We start from the raw sequence: 24,938 nt of genomic DNA, 5'->3' as shown, positions 1-24,938 counted from the left end.
ACCTTATCTTAAAGCCAGAGTTCCCTGATGTCACATTTTGTATTTTTTTTAAGTTTAATTATTTTAATCAACAGAATAACAGAAACATCCTTAATTGGATTCTGGAAATGAAGCAGGAAATAAACTTGACCCAAACAGAAAAAATAAATTATCCCCTAAGGAAATTTTTTTGAATGTGACCTTGTAGAACCAAATACATATTTATAAATATGTAATATTAAGTAATTAAATCTAGATGCACGAACAGTTGTTAGCATTGATAATTACATTATTTTCAGGAGATATTATCAAGTATGGTCCTAGATTTCTCTCAATTTCATATAAGCAGTGTTTTCAGTTAAAATCTCAAAGGATACACATATTTTTCAAAACACAACTGCACTGCTATCATCATACCAAAACAATTAATATTCTCTTTTATTCAAGGCTTTAGATGTGAGTTTATTCCTTACCCTCCCATCATGACACACAAAATTGCCCAGATAAATGAATAACCTCTGGCTTTATCTCACTGTGCTTTTTAAAATTAATTATTAATACCTTGCAGAACTAGTATAGATTTGAATACTCTGAACTTATGTGCCAAGAGCTGCCTATGCTCTTAAAATAACTACCTGGGAAACTATTATTTAGGATCTACCAAATATCTAGACCCCATAAACAATTTTTTTTACTAAATTTCCTTAAAGCACATGTAGGTGGTAAGTATCAAAACTATTAGAAATGTTTCAAATGCCATTGGACGACAGATTAACATTCAGTTAATCAAATATTAAAACCAGTAAGTTGAACTGGCTTTTAGAATCACACACTCAAAAAAAACAGTCTGCTATGTCATAGTTATTTCATAAACTCCATTCTCTTCAAGTGCTTTGGCAGCTGACAGTGATGTATCACATTATTAGTTCCTGGCAGCCTTTCTCACTGTGATCTTCGTTTGTAACGGATAACTGGGTTTTCAGGGGTGTGAATCATAGTTGTATAATTCACAGTGGGAAAATATCCATCAATGAGATCAAATTCATATAAACGAAGGAGGGTGGACCAAATTGTCTTGATCTGAACATAAGCAAAATTTTCCCCAATACAACGATGACGCCCTGTAATAAAAAACAAAAAAAAAGGTTTCATAAAAATCAGTTCAAAATCTTTCTCATTTTAAGCCTGGAGTGATAACATTTGTCTACATTTTAGATGAACAGTAGATACATAGATAATTATTAAAAAGATGACATATCTTTTCACATAAAACGATGTAAATTATTTAAAAATATATTGACTGATCATATAATGAACTTTCCAATTATTTTCTGAATTTTAATATCTGTGGGTTAAATATACAGAGAATTTGGATCTTAAGATGGAAATCTAGTTTGAGAATGTAATAGAATATTTTTAGGGTGGTGCCTGTGGCTCAAAGGAGCAGGGCGCTGGCCCCATATGCCGGAGGTGGCGGGTTCAAACCCAGCCCCGGCCAAAAACTGCAAAAAAAAAAAAAGAATATTTTTAGTTTCTATCACAAGAGCCCTGGTTAAAAGTCAATATAAGAACCTTCCAATCAAAACTTCTAATGCCATTACAAATGATTATGGAAGAAAAGGGATTTATTGAACCCAAAATAACAATAGGTACATGTATATGAGATCAAAATTTAGAAGGTCATGCACATGTAGAAACTGACAAGGTGATTCTAAAAACATGGAAATGCAAAGGACTTTGGATAGCCAAAGCAATCATTTTTTTACTTTCTTTTCTTTTTTTAAGAGACAGTCTCACTTTGTCACTCTTGGTAGAGTGCTATGACGTCACAGCTCACAGTAACCTCCAACTCCTGGGCTTAAGCGATTCTTGCCTCAGCCTCCCTAATAGCTGGGACTACAGAGCCAAACCAATCTTAAAGAATCAAGGTGAAGGACTTAAAGTGACTTCTAAACTGACTTAAAGGCTAAAGATACAGCAACCAAGACAGTATGACTCTAGTTAAGAATCAACAAACAGATCATTGGAACAGAGCAGAGCACCCAAAAACATGACCAGAACGCAATAACCATTGTAAAAACTGATAAATTACTAGCATTCTGGGAGGCCAAAGTGGTGGATTGCCTGAGTTCAAGAGTTTGAGACCAGCCTAAGCCTGAGCCAGAGCAAGACCTCTGGCTCTAAAAAAAATAGCCGGGCACATATGGTAGACACCTGTAGTCTCAGCTACCTGGGAGGCTGAGGCAAGAGAATCGTTTAAGCCCAAGAGGTTTCTGTGAGCTGTGACGCCACAGCACTGTACTGAGGGCAACAAAATGAGACACTCAAAAATAAATAAAAATTGATCAATGAGACTGAACTAAGGTTATTCGTTTCAATGAACATTAGCTGAAGATTTGGGCATTTCAATGTAAAATTTTGCATCAAAAGAGAAAAACTGATACTGAGCACAGACTTGCTTGGCCCGTAACTGCACTTATTTCTAGTTGCTACCTTTTAAGAAGGAGATTTATAAAACAAATATAACAGCTAAAGAGAAGTTTGGCTTACAATAAGAACAATTAAAAGGATTTTTTTTAAGTAAGAGTCTGACTGTCACCCTCGGCAGAGTGCCCTGCCATCATAGCTCACAGCAACTTCAAACTCTTGGGCAATATTGCCTCAGCCTCTTAAGTAACGTGTGCCACTATGGCTATTTTTTTTTTCTGTTTAATACACACAGGTCTCATTCTTGCTCAGGCTAATCTCAAACTCCTGAACTCAACCAATCCACCTGCTGCCTTAGCCTCCCAGAGTGCTAGGATATCAGGCGTGAGCCACTGCACAGGCCTAAAAGCATTATTTTTAATAGCAATAAACCAGGCGGGCGCCTGAGGCAAGAGAATCACCTAAGCCCAAGAGGTGGAGGTTGCTGTGAGCTATGACGCCACGGCACTCTACTGAGGGTGACAAAGTGAGACTCTGTCTCTTAAAAAAAAAAAAAAGCAACAAACCAGAAGTCTCCCAATGGAATCAGCAGCCGAATAAATTGTGAAGATTCACAAAATGTAGTTTTATTACTACATGCTGTATGCACAAACATAATTAAATAGCATGATTACAAATTAAAAAATGCTTAAAGAAATCAGAGATACTTAACATATTTACCAAGATAATTTGACATGATGTTTGTATGTCGTCCCCCACCCCTGAAAATTCCAAGTACATCCAGAACCTCAGAATGTGTGACCGTATTTGGAAACAGGATCTTTGACTATGTAATTAATTATGATGAAATCACAGACTTAGGGTGGGCCCTAGCACCAATGACTAGTGTCCTTATAAGAAGGCCATCTGAAGACACAGAGATACCCACATGAAAGGAATCCTGTTTCAGACAGAGGCAATAATTGGAGTGACCCCTCTACAAGCCAAGGATAGCTAAGAGCTATCGGATTCTAGGAAGGGGTAAGGAAGGAGCATGGTCCTGCCAACACCTGATTTTAGACTTCGAGCCTCCAAAACTGAGAAAATAAATGTATGTTGTTTTAAGCCAACAAGATTGTGGTAATTAGTTATGGAAGTCTAGGAAACTAACACACTGACTAGAAAATAAAGATTAAAGAGACACTATACTTGCAACTAAGTATTTCATACAATATAACTTAAGAGGCCACAATTAAGATCCATAAATGAGGTATTTAAAAAGAAAGACTTGAGATTTAATATGAGGTTCTAAAAATGACAGCTGTCCAAAAATGGAATGAGCTGTCGCATAAGGTAACTGAGTAATCCACACCCATTTCCTGTAAAGTTCAAGCAGAAGCCAGATAATTATAGTTTAGAAAGATTATTCTTTGGGGCAGAATTTAGACGACAGGATGCCCTTCCAAATGTTAACAATCAATGATTATTTTATATGTCATATACCACAATATTAAATTATACCACAGTATTAAATTTATTAAACAAAAGTTAAGATTGGAAGTTCCCAAAAGCCTTTATACTTTGTATGTGGAAAAAGTGTGACCAAGGACAAAACAGTTCTCTCACTTAATGATCTCTTTGGAAAGACTAAAGAAAAAGTCACAGAATATAGTTTAATCTATACAGAGTACTAATGAATGAACTGAGAAATTAATGGAGGAGCAAGGATCTGCTAAATTATTTTAGAATCTACTTGGGAAGAGTTGGAGGTTGCTGTGAACTGTGACACCACAGCACTCTACCAAGGGCAACACAGTAAGACTCAGTCTCAAAAAATAAATAAAATAAAATAAGAATCTACTTGGGAAATGAAATTTCCAAACCTACATATATAACCTGCCCAAATTTGAAGACTATTTTGTCATAAAGATACTCACAGAGAACTAAAACATTTACTAACAATCCAGAAAAGCTTTAATTTTAAAAGGCTGTCTTTATTCCTTTCTAAAATGATGGTAATCAGTTATAGTTAGCCTGAAAGAATTCCAAATGTGGGTGTGCTCTCTCCAATCATTCTTTGAAACAACTCACAAACCTTTCGATACTATTATAAGGCAAACAAGGGTAGACTACAAAAATTAGACCTGATAAAAAAACTCGGTTAGAAGGTTATAGAGCATTATATAAGGATTCACAGAACAAATCCATTTAGTACAAATGAAGGATTCTATTCCAACCTGCAAAGTTTCTACCCCTACAAAAGTTTGTATCAATGTCCCTATGAAGAAAAGGAGTGATATCTGTAAATAAAATTACATGGATTATTTTAACAGAGGCAAATAAGTTATCAGAAAGAGTGTTTCAATTCATGTAATCATCTTACCAGCTCCAAATGGTACATAGGCAAACTTCTCTCCTGATGCTGGGTTATCTCGTAAGTAGCGATCAGGATTAAAGTCCAGACGTTCTACCCATGAGTCTTTAAGTCTTTGATTGACAGTAGGAGAAACACACACCTGATGTCCTGGAGGGATGGTATATCCTGCCACAGTCTAAAATGAAAGCAACACATTTCATTAGAGAATTTTTAAATGTGCTATCACATAATCAGATCATTGTGCAACAAAGCATGGATACACATGACATACACAATGTTCCTTGATTTACAATGAGGTTATGTCGCAATAAGCCCATCATAAATTTTAAAGACTGTAAGTCAAACCATCGTAGTCAAGGACCATATGTATGTATATTTAAAAACTTGCCAGATGATAGGCCAACTATAATTTATTTAACTCAAGATGATTCCCCCCACCAAAAAAAGATGATTTCCAAGTAAGCCCACATTGGGTTGCAAGTGTATAGTACACAAATCAAACTCATAATGCCTCATCCTTAGAAGTGGAATTTCAGAGAACTTTTCACTATCTGATTGATGCACGTCATATGACTAAAATTTTTACAACAAAACATTATTAAACAAAAAAACTAATATTTTAAAATTCCCAATTGCTAAATAAAAATGTAGAGCATGACAAGCATTAGAGATTAGCACGTATACTATCTGCAAATATGTAAAAATATTCACATACTTCGAATATATAAAATTGAAACTCATGTAGAAGTGGTGATTATCCTACTATTTTTATTTATTTATTTATTTATTTATTTATTTATTTATTTATTTATTTTTGAGACAGAGTCTCATTATGTCGCCCTCGGTATAGGGCCATAGCAACCTCAAACTCTTGGGCTCAACTAATTCACTTGCCTCAGCCTCCCAAGTAGCTGGGACTACAGGCAACTGCCACAAGGCCTGGCTATTTTTTTGTTGTTGTTGCATTTGTCATTTTTGTTTAGCAGGCCCTGACTGGACTCAAACCCGCCAGCCTGGGTGTATGTGGCTGGCACCCTAACCACCGAGCTATAAGCGCCAAGCCTCCACTATTTTTCCTTTTTTATTTTTTATATTTTTTGAGACAGAGTCTCACACTGTCACCTGGGTAGAGTCCCCTGACATAGCTCACAGCAAATTCAAAGTCTTGGGCTCAAGCAATCCTCTTGCCTCAGCCTCCCAAGTAGCTGGGTTGTTACAGGTACCCATAATGCCCTGTTAGGTTTTGTTTTGGTTTTTTTTCTAACTTCAGTAGAGATGGGGGTCTTCCTCTTGCTCAGGCTGATCTCAAACTGAGCTCAAATGAGCTCAGGTGATCCACCCACCTTGGCCTCCAAGAGTGCTAGATTATAAGCGTGAGCCACCACACCTGACAAATTATTCTACTTTTTTAATTGAAAAAACTCTCTTTGATGCTATTCTACTTTCTAATTTTGATCAACAAAAACTGGGGGCACAAAGGGGCAAATCTAGCCAAGAGACTTACCTGAGGAGTCTTGACCATTCTCATCATAGTCATTATAGGCGGTCTGAGTCTTAATGTTTCTTTTATACAGCGATCAAGTAAATTTAGATCCTTGAGCTAAAAAGAGAAAGCATTTCCTGATTTTTATAAATATTTAACATACTTAATAAGAATAAAAAAAAATTTAACTTCCTGGTTTAGTATAAACTAGTTTGCGTTCTAGGTAGAAGTGCAGAGGACCGGTTCTACCGGTTAAGCGGCTCTAAGCGGCTAACATTATCCTGCTCTATCACTATCCACGGTCAACAGGGGAACAAAGGAGGACGAGATAACAAAAAGAGAAGTGATCGCTCTGAAGAATGGCATAGTAAGGACATGCAAAAATTCACTCCTCCTAAAAATAAGAACATTAGCAAAAATCTCAATGTCAACTTTTTCAAAACTCTGGAGCTATCAAGACACAACAAAAAGTTAAAAGGACAAAATGGAGATTTAAATGCCCACAGAGATTTTGCAAAGTTCCCTAGGAGACTTACTGTACTTCAATAAATCTCTATCCGAATATTAGATGGCCACTAAAGTAAAAAGTAAAAACTTCAGTGACCTCACCACACAACACAGAATTTATGTACTTAATCCTGGAGTGGCACTAAACAAATAGCAGCAGCAGCAACAACAAACTCTCGGAGGAAGAAATCTGATTTCTAGAGTTACCACATTATTTTAAATGTACATTTTTCAACAAAAAACTATTTAAGAAAAAAAAAAGGCAAGTATGGCCAGTACATAATAATTAAAAAGCAATTAAACAAAAACTATCCATAAAGAAGCCCAGACATTGGACTTTCTAGACAGAGAATTTAAATCAGCTATTATTAATAGGTGCAAAACTGACAAGAACACTCTAAGTAAAGCAAATAGCCCTCAGAAGATGGAAGAGGATTTTTGCAAGTTATACTACCAACAAAGGTCTAATAACCAGAATCCACAGAGAACTCAAACTTATTACTAAGCAAAAAACAAGTGATCCCATTTCATTGTGGGCAAGAGACATGAACGGAGAACAGAGAACAGAGCTTCTCTGAAGAAGACAGGCGCATGGCCTACAGACACATGAAAAAATGCTCATCTTTAATCATTAGAGAAATGCAAACCAAAACTACTCTGAGATACCATCTAACTCTAATAAGAGTATCCCACATCACAAAATCCCAAAACTACAGATGTTGGCGTGGATATGGAGAAAAGGAAACACTTCTGCACTGCTGGTGGGAATGCAAGCTAGTACGCTCCTTTTGGAAGGCAGTTTGGAGAACACTCAGGGATCTAAATGTAGACCTGCCATTTGATCCTGCAATTCCTCTACTAGGTGTATAGCCAAAGGACCAAAATCATTTGGCAATAAAGATATTTGCACCAGATTGTTCATTGCAGCTCAATTCATAATAGCCAAGTCATGGAGGAAGCCCAAGTGCCCATCGACCCATGAATGGATTAATAAATTGTGGTATATGTATACCATGGAATACTATGCAGCAGTTAAAAAAAAGGAGACTCTACCTCTTTTATGTTTATTTATATGGATGGAGCTGAAAAATATTCTTCTTAGTAAAGTATCTCAGGAATGGGGAAAAAAGTATCCAATGTACTCAGTACTACTGTGAAACCAATTTATAATCACTCACACTTGCATATGAAAAATGAAACACAACTTTAGCCTAGGATGAAGGAGGGATGGGGAGGGGGTAGGAGGGATAGTGGGGGATAGTAAGGAGACCACAACTATGGAGCACACTGCAAGTACAAGTTGGATCTATCATGGGTAGAACACAAATGTCCTAATGTTATAATTGGGTAAATGAGGTAAAAGCTATATTGATTAGTATGATGTAAGCACTCCAATTTGTACAAATAATCAACACACTGAAATTGGCATAAATGTATTTATGATCTATGTACAAAAGAGTTAATTAAAGAAATAAATAGGTTCAAGGAAGTAAAGAAAACTATGCCTAAATAATTAAAGTATAAAACAATTCTCTATTTGGTAAAATAGAGAATATTTATAAATTATTTTCTTAAAGAACCAAATAGAAATTCTGGAATTAAAAAGTATAAAAAATGAAACAAAAAACTCACTAGAGGGGATCAATAGCAGATTTGAACTGGCAAAAGAAAGAATAACATCAAAAATAACAAAATATTGGGTGGCGCCTGTGGCTCAGTCGGTAAGGCGCCAGCCCCATATACCGAGGGTGATGGGTTCAAGCCCAGCCCCGGCCAGACTGCAACCGAAAAATAGCCGGGTGTTGTGGCGGGCACCTGTAGTCCCAGCTGCTCGGGAGGCTGAGGCAAGAGAATCGCTTAAGCCTGGGAGTTGGAGGTTGCTGTGAGCTGTGTGAGGCCACGGCACTCTACCGAGGGCCATAAAGTGAGACTCTGTCTCTACAAAAAAAAAAAAAAGAAAAAATAACAAAATACTTAAGAACATATCTACCAAGATAAATATGAGCCTTTTTTCTCTTGCTGTGTTACCCAAGCTGGACTCAAACTCCTGGACTCAAACAATCCTCCAACCTTAGCCTCCCAAGTAGACCACTGGCACATGTCACCACAACTGGCTATAGGTTTTTGACAAGACAATTCAATGCAGAAAAAAATGCCTTTTCTTTTTTTTGTGGTTTTTGGCCGGGGCTGGGTTTGAACCCGCCACCTCCGGCATATGGGACCGGCGCCCTACTCCTTGAGCCACAGGCGCCACCCCAAAAAATGCCTTTTCAATAAACTAGGCTGGACAACCAGATAACCACATGCCAAAGAATGAAGACCTCACACAATATATAAAAATAAACTCAAATAGATCAAAGACTTAAATGTGAGAGATGAAACCATAAAACACTAAGAAGAAAGCACAGTAAATCTTCATACCCTTTGATTAGGCAATAGTTTCTTAGATACTAATAGCACATCAAGAAAAAATACATAAACTCTTATAACTAAACAATAAAAAGACAAATAACCCATGTTTAAAATGGGAACAGATATGAGCAAATATTTTTCCAAAGAAGATAGACCAAAGTCAAAGAGCACATCATAAGACACTCAACATCATTGGTCATCACAGAAATGCAGAGCCAAAATGAAATACCACTTTGCACCCGTTATAATCAAAAAGTCAGATAACAAGTTTGGTGAGGATGTGGAGTAACCAGAACCTTCATGTTAGTGGATTTGGAACGTTGTGCAACCAGTTTGGAAAACACTCCGGCAGTTCCTCAAAATTGTCATACGACTCCTCGATTCTACCTCAACACTGAAAACATATACCACACAAAATCAGTACATAAAGTTCAGAGTAGCATTATTTGTAATAGATAAAAAGTAAAAACAACTCAAATGTCTGCCAACTGATGAATGGATACACAAAATGCCTTATATCCATATAACGGAATATTACTAGCAATAAAAAGGATCGAAGTACTGATATAACATGCATAAACCCTTATAACATGCTCAGTAAATAAAGCTAGTCACAAAAGTCCACATATTGTCAGATTCCATTTATAAGAAATGTCCATAATAGGCAAACCCAAGGAAACAAAAAGCACATTACTGTAAACCAGAGGTAGGGTCAGGGAAATGGAGCTTGACTGCTAACAGGTATTAGCTATCTCTGGGAAGTGAAGTAAATGATCTAAAATTAAATGGTGATGGTTTCCCAACTCTGAACGTACTAAAAACCACAAAAGTATGTATCTTAAAGGGAAGGATTTTCAAGTATGTCAATTATATATCAAGCTGTTACATAAAAGATTATACTCAGGAATGAAAGAGGGGACATCACTACTGATCTAACAGAAATAAAAAGGATAATAAGAGAATACTATGAATAACTGTATGCCAACAAATTAGGTAACCTAGACAAAATGGATAAATTCCTAGAAAAACACTAACTACTATCTGAATAGACCTAAAACAAGCACACTGTATCAGTAACCAAAGAACTTGGCACAAAGAACAGCACAGATACACATGGCTTCACTGATAAATTCTACCTGACATGTAAAAAAAGATTAATGCCAATCATTCATAAACTCTTCCAAAAAACTAGAAGAGAAAGAACACTTTCAAATAAGATCCATATAACCCTGGTACCAAAACCAATCAAGGACATCACAATAAAACCACAGATCAATCTCCCTTATAATATAAATGCAAAAGTCTTCAACAAAATACTAGCACACTGGAACCAGCAACGTATAAAAAAATCCAGCAACACTGCGGTGCCCGTAGCTCAGCTGGTAGGGTGCCGGCCACATACACTAAGGCTGGGAGGTTCAAACCCAGCCCGGGTCAGCTAAAAGACCAATGACAACTGCAACAAAAAAAAAACAGCCGGGCGGCGCCTGTGGCTCAGCGGGTAGGGCGCCGGGTTCCATATGCTGGAGGTGGCGGGTTCAAACCCAGCCCCCGCCAAAAAAAAAAAAAAACAGCCGGGCATTGTGGCAGGCACCTGTAGTCCCAGCTACTAGGGAGGCTGAGGCAAGAGAATCACTTAAGCCCAAGAGTTTGAAGTTGTTGTGAGCTGTGACGTTACAGCACTCTACCCAGGGCAACAGCTTGAGAGCCTGCCTCAAAAAAAAAAAAAAAAAACAAAACTCCAGCAACATAACAAAGCAGGATTTATCCCAGTAATACAATCAACATCTGGGAATCAAAACTCCAGCAACATAACAAAGCAGGATTTATCCCAATAATACAATCAACATCTGGGAATCAATGTTATACATCATATCAATAAAGGAGCAAAGAACACAAAAAGAAAACATGACCAAGGTTTACTTCCAATCCGGAATCTCAGGTTGTACAGAGAACCAGCTTCTCTCTTCCTTTTCACCCAACAGGCTGGGTGTAGTGTTTATGAATTTCCAATCCCCATTATTACTACTATCACTTTAAGTCTCTGCTAATGCCCAGGCCATTCTCCACACATAGAATTCTATGTAATTCAGAGGCTTCTACACTTCATAAGACACACAACCCACACATAATATCCTTTCTATCTAATGAAGCCAGACTTTGAAATGGAGGAAGTAAGTACCAAAGACACAACCCTAAGGATCTCAAAGGCAGGCGTCCTCAAACTGTGGCCCGCAGGCCACATGAAGCGGTGTGAATTGTATTTGTTCCTGTTTTGTTTTTTACTTCAAAATAAGATATGTGCAGTGTGCATAGGCATTTGTTCATAGTTTTTTTTTTTTTTTACAACTATAGTCCGGCCCTCCAGCGGTCTGAGGGACAGTGAACTGGCCCCCTGTTTAAAAAGTTTGAGGACGCCTGCTCTAAGGTATCAACTCAAAAGATATCTGATCAAGTTTAATGGCTAGCACAGTATCATTAAGATGTTTTAGGTAAGATTATGGGAGACAATTCAGCTTAAGATATATAAAAAACCTAACACTGTCCCTTCTAAAAAGTCACTGCAGATATTCAGAGTCATGAGGCAGCAATGAAAGAAAAATTCAACAAACCTGGTCGTAAGCTAAAGGAGGCAGATCCTCTCCACAGACTGTTTGCTGTTCTAAATAACATTTTTCTTGAAGTGTTTTGTCTCTGGCCAAAAAGAAGCCCATCCAGGCACTAGTAGTTGAGGATGTATGCTGCCCTGCCAAGAGCAGTCCAATAAGCATCCCTGCGACTTCATCATCTGACAAAGGACATCCATTCCTATGGAATAAACCACACACACAAATGTAACACTTGGACACAGTCATACCTCAACCTTTAAATAAAGTGTCATAATGAATACATTTTTCAGATATAACAGTCTCTTGCATTTGCCTACCACAAGTCAGAGGGTTTTTTTCTCCCCACCACCTCGCCTTAGGGAAGAGACAGACCAGTGGAAAACAAGAATTACAAAAACACTTCGTAACAGTTTATTAGCAAACTTTTACCATGCCCAATCACTAGAATTCTAGTAAGCCTTGAGATGCAAGTAATTTGTGTCTCAACATTTTAAAAAGTTTCTGCCTTAATGCCCGTAGCTCAGTGGTTAGGGCGCAGGCCACATACACTGGGGCTGGTGGGTTTGAACCCTGCCTGGGCCTGCTAAACAACAATGACAACTACAACAAAAAAATAGCTGGGCGTTGTGGTGGGCACCTGTAGCATCAGCTACACGGGAGGCTGAGGCAAGAGAGTTGCGTAAGCCCAAGAGTTTCAGGTTGCTGTGAGCTGTGATGCCATGGCACTCTACCAAGGGCAACATGAGACTCTGTCTCAAAAGAAAAAAAAAATTCAAAAAGTCTAAAGATAATAGTTACCAACTTATTTTGACAGCATCATATTTTTTATGTAGAAGTATGATTTAACATTTTAATGTGTAATTTCTTGCTTCAGCTTAATATGTGATCTAAACATCTCTTACTTGTATGTAGAATCTAGTAAAGTTTGCAGAATGTCATCAACTTTTTCTTCAGACTGTCTGCGTTTCTGGATTGCTTTATAGAAAATATTCTTGATCTCTCGATGAGCTCTGTCCCGGCGTCTATAATTCAAAAATAGTGACTTTTTAAAATAAAGCAATACTTTGTAGAATCAAATTCATTTGAAAAGCAGAACCGAGCTTAAAGCAACTGTATTTAATAAACTTAAATGACTCTAAAATAACTGACAAAAACTCAGAACCAAGAAAAAATATGAAGTTATGAAAACCTTAACATAGTTAGAAATTTTCATGGTCCTACAGGGAAAGAACTGTGTTTAAATATGTGTAGCTCCCAGATTCTTAACAAATTGTGTTCAAACTAAAGGCCCAAAGAAAAACAAGAAACCCTCTAGAAGCATTTTCCAATTCAAAAGAAAGTCGAGGGTGGCACCTATGGCTCAGTGAGTAGGGCGCTGGCCCCATATACCAAGGGTGGCAGGTTCAAACCCGGCCCCGGCCAAACTGCAACCAAAAAAAAAAGTTGAATACTTTTTAAAATTAACATGAAATCAAGTCTTAAAACAGGCTAGTCACTCTTGGTTCTTCTATAGGATTTGGTCCTTCTTTTTATTTTCTAGTACAACAGTTAGAAGGGGATCAAAAATACTAGTAGATTCAACTCCTTAAATTTTACCTTTAAATAGGTGCTAACTATGTAGTAGCTAATGTGTTAAGTGTTTTTCATGAGTTATTCATTTTATCTTCCTACAAAGTAGACACTACTATCCTCAATTTATATCTCCCTGTATAAGATCACACAGTCAAGGCCAGGCGCAGTGGCTCATGCCTGTAATCCTAGCACTCTAGGAGGCCAAAGCAGGTGGATTGCCTGAGCTCACGAGTTCCAGACCAGTCTAAGCAAGAGCAAGACCTCGTCTCTAAAAATAGCTGGGCATTGTGACTGGTACCTATAGTCCCCCAGCTACTTGGGAGGCTGAGGCAAGAGAATTGCTTGAGCCCAAGAGTTTGAGGTTGCTGTAAACTGTGATGCCACAGCACTCTACCAAGGGCAACAAAATGAAACTCTGTCTCAAAAAACAAAAATCACAGTCAGTGAGCAGTGGATCTGGAACATAAAACCAGACGATCTGACTTCTAAGCCCCCTCTCACATCAAGCCTTCTAATAAACACTCTTACCCTGCTTCACTTACAAGACTATAACTGAGGATCAACTGAGATCATACACATAGAAGGGAAGAAGATGTTGGAGCTTAGCAGTATGAACACAGCACAGCCAGGAAAACAAAAGGCCTGTTTAAAAAAGTAAATGGAATAATCTGGTTAAATCAGTTGGTATGAGTAAAACAGAAAAGGACTGAGCTATAGTATCAAGAGCCTATCATAACAAACTCAAGAATTCTGACTTCATCCAGGAGATATGCTCAATATACATTTATGGAGGTCCACTATAAGTCAAGGGCTGTGCTGGGTGTTGTAATATAATATATATTAAAATATTTTGAAACTGCAAAGCTCCTTACAAGTACATAAGGATCTGTAAGATGTGATGAGTTCCAGAGTGGCACCTGTGGCTCAAGGAGTAGGGCACCAGCCCCATATACCGGAGGTGGCGGGTTCAAACCCAGCCCCGGTCAAAAACTTCAAAAAAAAAAAATAGCTGGGCATTGTGTCAGGTACCTGTAAGTCAGAGCTACTCAGGAGGCTGAGGCAACAGAATCGCCTCAGCCCAAGGGCTGGAGGTTGCTGTGAGGTGTGACACCATGGCACTCTACCAAGGGCAACAAAATGAGACTCTGTCTCTTAAAAAAAAAATATATATATATATATATATAATGAGTTCCAGAGAACTTTAGAGAACCTCTCCTGACTCTGCCTTTTACTCTCATCCCTCTTTTATTCTGTAAACAGAGGGGGACAGAAATAAAAGGAAAAGAGAATGCCAAATTAACTCTTCCCCATCTGTCACCTGAACAGAAATGAATCAACAAAGATACAAAAAACCTCATACGCAAGATACTAAGCCTATACATCAAGTCCTAAGAGCTGCTTTTTTTTTTTTCATCAGAGACAGTTCCTGCCCTTAGGGAAAACACAGGACAGTTGACATGGAGATAAACAGAAAATTAAGTAAAGGCACAAATATTCAAAAGACAAAAATTTCACAATACAAAATACACTATAAAGCCATCAAAGATTTTCCTGAATACAAGGAACATGTGAGACACGCATACTTCAAAATAATGAGACTAGACAAACAACCACTTTTTGTTGTTATTGTTGTTCTTATTGAGACAGACTCTCACTTTGTCAACCAGGCTACAGGGCCATGGCATCAGTCTAGCTCCCAGCAACCTCAAACTCCTGGGATCAAGTGATCCTCTTGCCTCAGCCTCCTGAGTAGCTGGGACTAAAGCTTGTTTTTCTATTTTTAGTAGAGATGGGGTCTCACTCTTGCTCAGGATGGTCTTCAACTCCTGAGTTCAAGGGATCCTCCCACTCCAGCCTCCCAGAGTGCTAGGATTACAGATGTGAGACACCGTGCTTGGCCAACAAATTACCTTCTTAATAAACTGAAACTGACTTCAAACGAGCTCAGCGTATAAAGAAAAACTTGTCTTGAATTCTTCTAGAAGAATACTGAAACTCCTCTAATTTGTGTTTTTTACCTGTTTAAGTTTTATCTTTGTTAAAGCAAAGCATAACAACACTACAGTAATTATACAAAGGTAAATAACCAAGTGTAATGTCTTCTTCATCCATACCTGAAACTAGGCAAAGGCAGCCAACCTGGTAACAGCCAGGCTGCATGGCTAAAACCTCCATCCAAATCTGCATACAGCTGTGCCACCTTCTCATTGAGTTGACATCTGATTTCCTTTCCATGTAAACAATGGCTAGCTGTTAAAATTATGAGCTCAGAAAGAGCTTCAAATAAATCTAGGGGGAGAAAGATCATTCTCATTACTATGTCCCAAAAGTCTTTTGAAATATCCTGTTTTCTTAACAATATAAATGCATTGGGAAGGAAAATTGAGAGTAAAAGCTCAGCTCTAAAACAAACAAGATCCTATTCATATCATTTTAAAAAAATAAAACTATGCACAACACCAAAGGAAAAGACAATAAAATAAATAATAGGAAGTATGCTGCTCCTATGGACAGCCAAAATAGATGCCACAAAGGCATCTAAAGCTCATTCATGAGCTCTTCATCCTTATGAAAAGATAAAAATTAGGATAAAAATGCAGTTATCTGGCTCAGCACCCTTAGCACAGTTGTTACGGTGCCAGCCACATACACCGAGGCTGGCTGGTTTGCTGGCAGGTTCGAACCTGGCCTGGGCTAGCTGAACAACAATGACAACTGCAACAAAAAAAATAGTTGGACATCTGGCAGCACCCGTGGCTCAGTGAGTAGGGCGCCGGCCCCATATACCAAGGGTGGTGGGTTTGAACCCAGCCCCAGCCAAACTGCAACAAAAAAATAGCTGGGCATTGTGGCAGGCGCCTGTAGTCCCAGCTACTCGGGAGGCTAAGGCAAGAGAATCACCTAAGCCCAAGAGCTGGAGGTTGCTGTGAGCTGTGATGCCATAGCACTCTACCAAGGGCAACAAAGTAAGACTCTGTCTAAAAGAAAAAAAAAAGTGGTTATCGGGCGGCGCCTGTGGCTCAGTGAGTAGGGCGCCGGCCCCATATGCTGAGGGTAGGGGGTTCAAACCCAGCCCCGGCCAAACTGCAACAAAAAAATAGCCGGGCTTTGTGGCGGGCGCCTGTAGTCCCAGCTACTCGGGAGGCTGAGGCAAGAGAATCGCATAAGCCCGAGAGTTAGAGGTTGCTGTGAGCCGTGTGACGCCACGGCACTCTACCCGAGGGCGGTACAGTGAGACTCTGTCTCTACAAAAAAAAAAAAAAAAAAAGTGGTTATCTGATTTTCAGGCCATAGTATAACAAAAGCAGCAAAAAGTTTATTTATAATGCATTATTAGGACAATAATGAGGCACTTTCCAGCAGTATAAAAACTAAAGTTTAGCTTATTCCCCTGGTAAAAAAAAAAAAAAAAAAAAGAAAGGATGATCAGAACTAAAAACTAAAGTCTTAGTCATATACCAAAGAAAACTATAACTAGAGACAGATGGATCAGGCAAGCACATATTGATGACACAGCATAAAAATTATCCAATTAATTCCTGTTTTTTAATTCCACATTCACCAAATGAACTTCCAATCATCTGGCTTTCCAATTAGATTTCCCAATAAAGAAAAAATCAGCAAATAGTCTAGTCATCTTGGTGCTATAATCCTATGTCTCCTATGCATTTATTAAAGTGGCATTCTGATTTACACATTAACTTGTATGATTAGAAAAACATCAAATTTAAGTATACTAAAAATAGTTTCTGACCTTTAATCGAAGCTAAAGACTAGACTCAGAATGTGGTGACCTGTCAAACCCCTGGGTCCAGCTGCCCTGTGGGCAGATGCTGCTTCCTAGGGGCACAGAAATTGCCTCTAAAGGCAATACTGACTCCAGTCCAGTATAAAGACTAGATTCTCAGTTACAACTGCACAGTAGTGATAACACGCCCCTCCCATTAAACACAAGGTAGTTTAACACACAGTGTACCTTGTTTTAAATATACAACACACACACATACTTTAGATTTCTATTCAGAAAAGTAGGAATAAGACAAATGTAAAATGTTTGGCTTACTTTTTTCCCCACTTTCTCCCCAACTTTGAAAGTATTCCTTTGTTTCTTTTTCAATTACAGAAACATGCTGCCTAAAGTGGGCTATGTTAAGGCCACTTTTTAATATTTTCTTCTGTTCCAAGAAAACCTTCAAAAAATTAGAGTACACTGCATTAAAATACATTTTTGTTTTATCATAAGATCTATTTGGGTTATTACAACTATGTAACAGTAAGATAACTAATGGTTTTAACCCTATGGAAGCATTTATAGTTTAAGTCTAATAAGCTGTGTGAGAAGATGGGTGGAATGAGCAAAGGGATCCTCCATGGCCCTTTCTTTTGGCCTTAAGAAGACTCATTCCTCCCATCTCTCCATATCCAAGAAACAACACTTAATGTTAACTTTTGACTGCTACTCTGGGGTTATTTGTGCTTCATTCACAGCCAGAGCGCACACCAAGCACTTAGGCAAATTCCTTGATTCATATTCTGTATTAATTTACAACACTTTAATATTTGAATTTGGGGGTAAAACACACACAAACTGAAGTAGCTGCATTAAAAGAGAACCTCTAAAGTTAGTAATCTCTAACTCAAAATAGCTCTTATGCTAGAATTTTAGGCAAAGTGTGTAGGTAGGAAGTCCTTTTGATAATGAAACTTTCCAAGCAAGAAGAGAATGGTCATCTACCTTTAATCTACTTAAACAGAACAATTTTCAGCCCAGAATTCTGTACCCTGCTAAGCTAAGCTTCAAAATTGACGGAGAAATCAAATTATTTACGGATATACAAACATTGAGGAAATTCGCCACAACAAGACCAGCTCTACAGGAAATACTTCAACCTGTTCTGCACACTGACCACCACAATGGATCAGCAGCAAAGTAAGAACTCAGAAATTAAAGGACAGAACCTAACCTCCACACTGATGCAAAAGATAAAACTAAGCAATGGACTCTCACAAAATAAGACGAATAGGAAGTCCTTTTGACAAAATAATAGGATTTTCTTATTACTCTCTCAAATTAAATCCCAATATGCTAAGTTATCATTTATTGCATTTCTTCATACAGGAAGCCCTTTAAAAATCACATGGTCCATACAAGTTCCTTATTAGTTACCCTTGGCTTTTCTTTTAAACATATTGTAGCTCTTCAGATTATCGAACCAAAGTATGAATTATTTTTACATTTTAAATGTAGAACACTATTAGCTATAACTATTAAAGTATAGATTTGTCTTTATTCAGGACAACAGTGTTACTTACCGGATTAGGCACATCATATGCAACTCCCTTCCCAAACACAGGTGTTGTCAGACGACTGTAGACATCTTCTGCATTCAGGTCTTCATTTTTACTATTAAAAAGCAGTGCAGCAGCATCACTCCCCAGAAGGTAAGTAAACGTCTTCCCCACCATGGTGAAACTAAATACAGGTCCATACTAAAGAGAGAAAAGCATCCATAGTGATGTTACAAAAAAGAAAAAGAAAGAAAAGAAGTAGCATTGTGACACTAATTTTTCAAATCACAAAATAATACATCGTTGAAAAAAAAACACACACATAACTTTAAGGCAATTCTTTTCATCTTGCCATATTCCCCCCTCCCATCTTTGTCCAAATTTATAATTACATCTATTCAGTTACAAATGTAGTATAAATACGAATTTTTATTCCGCTTTTTTCACTGTTTATACTGAAAATATTTTCCATTCTTTACATAGATATCACAATGTTAATTTACTTAACTGGCCTTTCATTATTGGATGTACGGGCACTGTATCAGTTGGTTTTTTGTTGTTTTTTTTAACTCACCATAGATAATTCTGTGATGACCATCTTTGAAAATATAGACTTTCCCCCCTATTTTGGTTAAAAATAAATTTACAAGATTGCAAGAGGGACTTTACCTAACAAATGCAATCAGTGTAACCTGGCTTACTGTACCCTCAATGAATCTCCAAGAATTAAAAAAATAAAAAATAAAAAAATAAATTTACAGGAATAGCCAGCCAAAAACTGTGACCTTATCTATAATACTGGCTTTATAGTATAAACGTGAAGACACTATCAGTTTATTTGGTTATCAGTTTTACCACTATCTCAACTACATTGAATAATTTCATTTTTTTTTAATTAATCTAATATGGTGTTAAATGCACCCCCTTACAGTTTTCTGATTATGGAAAATTAGGATTTATGGATATAATCATAAACAAAAGTATTGTTCAAAGTTAGTCATTAGAAAAGATACAAATTAATCAATCACATTAACAAAGGTAAAACTGCAAATGTGGCCAGTATAACACAAAGGAACACAACTGTGTAATGAGACAACCTAGAAAATAGAGACTTATGATAGAAAAGAACACCTGAGCTGAGGCTTGAAGGATGAGGAGTTAGCTCAGTAGCCAACCACGTACACAAAGGTTTTAAAGGTGACAAAAAGAGAGAGAAAGGATGAGAATTGAGATGAGATTTGAGCATGAGGCAATGCCTCATACATATATATAGCCATATTAAGGAAGTTTTTAAATGAGTGACACTTGAGAATTTTTCAGAAAAAAAGAGAAAAGCCCAGTTGAAAAGGAAATCAACTACATATTGAAAAAAATACAAAGGGTACAAAAAAAGAATGCATAAGACAGGAAAACCTGTACTAAAATTGTAAAACTCAAGTCATGTTTGACTTATAAAATTACAACAACAAAATATAATACACAAGATAACAAAGGTTATCAGTTTATACTGAGTATTACACTTGGGTGACCCACACAACGTGATGGCTTCTCAAATTTTTGCCCCTTACCTCTGTAATGAGTTTTCCTATACCAATTCAGCCATTTACTTCTCAGACTCACTTTGGACTTGTTGTCACTGTTGTTCTACCTCTATAATATCAACAGACACCCTATTGTGAGACCACACCTTCCTTTGGTTTGCTTGTGCAACTTCTTCAATTATAATCATTCCTTCCCTCATTAGATCTTCCAATCCATGGTCCCATTTACTTTCTTCTGATCTATCAGCCTTTATCCCCCGCCCCCCACTTTGGTTAAAAATATATCATATTTTATTATTGGTTAAAAATATATCATATATTCCACTAAAAAAATATATATATATATATCATATTTATTATTTGGAAATCTTACTTATCACCTTCGGCATATGAGGCTGGCACCCTACTCCTATGAGCCATAGGCACCACCCAGCCTCCTTTCTTTACTTTCCTTCTTTTTCCACATTGGTGGATCCATCATTTCAGTTACACTCTTGCCAAAATAGTGTACCTTACAATTCCTTCTTCTTGGATCTTTTCAGTGTTCTCAAACAAAAAAACTTCAACCTTGAAAGGTAACAGTTATTTTCTCCTTTCTTGCACTATATTAGTTCTTTTATTCTTTTATAATTGCCTATGTTGGAACAGTTTTAATACTGCTCAACAATCCTGTTGTGTTCCTGGGATGGGTTTACTTTTCTATTCACAATGACTAATTCAAACCTTCACTTTTGGAAACTTCTTTTTTTTTTTTTTGTAGAGACAGAGTCTCACTTTACTACCCTCAGGTAGAGTGCCGTGACGTCAGACGGCTCACAGCGACCTCTAACTCTTGGGCTTAGGCGATTCTCTTGCCTCACCTGGAAACTTCTAAATCTTTTTACTTCTCCATCAAAGCAGATGACTTTGTCTCCTATTTAAAGAGTAATTAAAAACTATCTCGTAGGAAGTCCTTCATGTTCTCAATTTCAAGCATACAAACCTACTCATATTTCTATAATCCTATTCTTTTTTTCCCACTCAGTAATAATTAAAAAATACCTACTGTTTGCCAGTTCTTAGGACTTTATGAAGTATACCTCACTGAAGCTCCACAAGAACCTTTTTAGATTTATTCGTTTTATAGATGACAAAACTGAGGTAGTAATAATAATAGTAACCAAATTCTATTTTTTTTTTTTTTTGCAGTTTTTGGCTGGGGCTGGGTTTAAACCCACCACCTCTGGTATATGGGGCCAGTGCCCTACCAGTAACCAAGTTCTTAAGGCACTAGATAAGCCAAGGCACTTTCTCTACCCTATGTGTATCTGTGTGTGTGTGTGTGTGTGTATGTGTTATAATCTTAACAGCAGATGACTATGAAGTAGGTACTATTATTAGTAGGCACTATTATCATTGGTAATACTATGGTAGTAGTATTACCATTTTATAAACGAGGGAAACAAAAGCACAGAGAAGTTAAGTTCTCTAACTACAGAAGCAAAATCACATAGCTAACAGGTAGAGGAGCTAGACAGTGAACAGTGAACTCACTGAAGATGTCTAGAGCAGGTTCAAAAATGCCAGAGATGCAAGGTTAAGAAAAATGAAGGTCAATTAACATCAATTTTAACAATAATCAGTGAATACAAAATTTAGAACAGTGGTTTTTATTTTTGGGGGGTTTTTTGCAGTTTTTGGCTGGGGCTGGGTTTGAACCCGCCACCTCCGGCATATGGGGCTGGCGCCCTACTCCATTGAGCCATAGGCAGCACCCTGAGAACAGTGGTTTTTAAACCATAGTTGCCAGGACCATAGGTTTCTCAAGGGCTGCCTCAAAGACTACCCTAGGACATAGCAGAAGGTAAAAGGGCAGGTATCTCTAGGCACTTATCTAAACTAGCTTCTTTGCACCTCTTATTATTTGGAAATCTTACCTTCTCATATGCATTTTCTAGAAATTCAATTGGACTTCTCCCAAATGCTATGGCATGCCCAAGGAATGGAATTGGAGAGAAAATGTACGGTGGACTTTTCTACAAGAAAAAGAAATAAATTCAGTTCTCATTTCAATAGAAAAACCCAAACCCAGTTTAGTTTCACAACCCAACAAGAAAATAAAATTTGCCACTAACACTAAAAAAAAGTTACCAAAAAATAAAGCGTCAAAAGTAACTTTAGAACAGTCACTGCAAACATCTTACAAGAATAACTATTGTAAAAAGAACAGACACTCAAAACACAGTGTAAGATCAATGACTACAGACAAACACAAAAGCACTGCAATTTTAAATGATAGGCACTATCCAGAATATCTCCTATTGGTGTCTCCAGGCAACTTCTCTAACCACTAATGATGCAAAAATAAAAAGGTCAAACTACATTCATTCTTTAGTGCACATGGGGGATTTGTTTCAGGATCTCTCCACAGATACCTAAATCTGGGGATGCTCATGTCTCTTATATGAAATGGCACAGTATTTGCACATTCTCCCATACTTTAAATCATGTCTAGATTACTTATAATACCTAATACAATGCAAATGCTATGAAAATAGTTGTTTTACTGTATTTTTATTTGCATTTTTTTATTGTTTTTTTATTGGGCTTTTTCCTGAATATTTTTGATCACAGGTTGAGTTGGTGAATGAAGAACCTACGGCTCTGGAAGACCCACGGCATGGTTTTCACCACTTAGTCCCAGAATCTTGCCTAAAGAAGGTATAGAAAAAGACAAATAGCAACTTGAGGTACTGAAAGAAGGAAAATAGTTAAGCAGCGACATTTATGAGTAAACAATACATCTCATACTCCTCTAACTGCAAGTGACTAACCTGCTGGTTTTTAAAGAAAGTACACCAGCTTTAGCAGGAACTCTCTAGCACTCATCATAAAAGGTACTTTAGATGCCACAAAATGAGATCTTCAGATAATAGCACTAAGTCTCCTGGAAATAAGACTTGCAATGATAAAAAAGAATGAGCTCCTCCTTCACAACCTCACAGTACTCCTCAAAACAATCTTTAAACACTAATGCTACCTTTTATCTTTTCCTGATCATGGCATCTCCCCTGCCAGGTAAGCATTACCGTTGTCTTTTCAAAGACAAATACCACTTCCTCAAAACTCCTATGTGTATGAAAAATACCAGGCAGTTCAGCACCTGTGGCTGAAGAAGCTAAGGCGCCAGCCACATACACCTGAGCAGGCTGGTTTGAATCCAGCCGAGGACCGCCAAACAATGACTGTTGCAATCAAAAAATAGCCAGGCGTTGTGGCGGGTGCCATAGTACCAGCTACTTGGGAGGCGGAGGCAGGCGAATCGCTTGAGCCCAGGAGTTGGAGGTTACTGTGAGTTGTGACGCCACTGCACTCTACCCAGAGCGACAGCTTGAGGCTCTGTATAAATGTAGAATATAAGTGTCTTAACACAATAACTAAGAAAATGTCAGGAAGGCTATGTGTGACGAAAATATGTCAAATGGTCTATAAAGCTAGTGTATGGTGCCCCATGATCACATTAATGTACACAGCTGTGATTTAATAAAAATAAATAAATAAATAAATAAATTTCTCATTAAAATCATTAAAAAAAAGAAGAAAAAAAATACCAGGCCTCACACCTGGTATGGTTCAAATAAAAACTATTTTAAAAACTACTCGACCGATTGGGAGGTGCCTGTGGCTCAAAGGGGTAGGGCGCCGGCCCCATATGCCTGGAGGTGGTGGGTTCAAACCCAGCCCCGGCCAAAAACTGCTAAAAAAAAAAACTATTCGATCACTAGTGTCCACATTCCATTGTCAGTAAAAGGGGAGTTTCCAAAAGCTACTTTTGGTTCACTGATAAGGCTGCATTCATCCAATATATTTTGGAGGCGTCAAACCCGTGATGATTAAAGGGGCTTAGAGAAACTGGTATTTTAACAGCACCAAAGGAAGCCCTTTACCACATTCCAGTCGCTCCCACTCCACCAAGCGGAATGCATCCCCCTTATAAATCGCCTTTATGGGCAATGCTACAGCCTCCAGAATGACCGCCACGGGCCGCGGCTGCCAATAACATCGTCATCAGGTCCCCCATCGAGGGCTGCCACGCCATGACGGCGGCCAGCAAGGGCTCAGGGTCGCAGCCAAAGCCATAGCCGCCGTCCGGCCACCGCCACCAACACAGCCATTACTATGACCACAAACGACGCCAAGTATGACCCCTGTTGGGGACACACACAGAGCAGACAGCAAGGCCGCCAGCACCGAGAACAGCAAGGTCACACTAGTCCAGGTCCCAATGCGCTGGCATCACCGCCCCGCCGACCAGCGCCCCGGCTGCAGCCGCCCCCGCCCCGGGCCCAGACAGCTCCGCCACCGAACAGGCCAGCCCTCCCGCAGCCGCAGCCGGGCTCCCGGGGATGCACTCACCGCCCCAGCTGGCAGCTGGACTAGATGGACTAAGTGGCCGACGGCGAGGCGGAGCAGGTAGACCAGGCACAGGGTGAAGACGCAGGCGAGCAGCAGCATGGACAGAAGGTTGCCACCTGTCACCTTCTCCATCGCTTGTCCCAGCACCGACCCTCCCGCCTGCAGTAAGCCCAGCAACACCATCTCGGCCGCTACTGCCGCTTCACTCCGCTGGAGACACTGGAGGTCGAGGTCGCCACAGCTCCTCCAAATCCACGAAGAGAGAGAAGCTGGCAGATGGGCGTCCAAAGGCGGCCCCGGCCCGCAGGTCTCCTACTAAACCCAGTCTCCCGCCCCCACCCCCGGCTCTCCCACGCGCCACCACGCGC

The 24,938-nt window shown here is 38.5% G+C and overlaps 1 protein-coding gene across 1 annotated transcript; it reads right to left on the bottom strand.

The window, feature by feature from the left end:
- Positions 1-843: 843 nt before the first annotated feature.
- LOC128598181 (lanosterol 14-alpha demethylase) lies at positions 844-24,938 on the bottom strand. The gene is made up of 10 exons (XM_053608483.1): positions 24,571-24,938; positions 22,092-22,190; positions 18,659-18,835; positions 17,409-17,535; positions 15,460-15,634; positions 12,676-12,795; positions 11,777-11,972; positions 6,267-6,362; positions 4,769-4,937; positions 844-1,100 (listed from the first exon to the last, which is right to left on the bottom strand). The coding sequence occupies exons 1-10, from the start codon at positions 24,751-24,753 to the stop codon at positions 922-924; spliced, it is 1,521 nt and encodes a 506-aa protein (XP_053464458.1). The 5' UTR covers positions 24,754-24,938; the 3' UTR covers positions 844-921.

This window comes from Nycticebus coucang, chromosome 11, assembly GCF_027406575.1.
Source record: "Nycticebus coucang isolate mNycCou1 chromosome 11, mNycCou1.pri, whole genome shotgun sequence".
Lineage (NCBI taxonomy): Eukaryota > Metazoa > Chordata > Mammalia > Primates > Lorisidae > Nycticebus > Nycticebus coucang.
Note: the sequence above shows the minus strand (reverse complement) of the source record. Positions and strands in the feature narration are given on the sequence as shown.

Bases quoted from the DNA above. Each gene is read 5' to 3' on its own strand.
- LOC128598181 (XM_053608483.1), bottom strand. From the start codon at position 24,753: ATGGTGTTGCTGGGCTTACTGCAGGCGGGAGGGTCGGTGCTGGGACAA. The intron at 22,191-24,570 runs GTGAGTGCATCC...TTTTTCTTGTAG, and splicing joins TCCAGCTGCCAGCTGGGGCG to AAAAGTCCACCGTACATTTT. The intron at 6,363-11,776 runs GTTTGTTGAATT...TTCTCTTTTTAG, and splicing joins CTCCTTTAGCTTACGACCAG to CTCAAGGATCTAAATTTACT.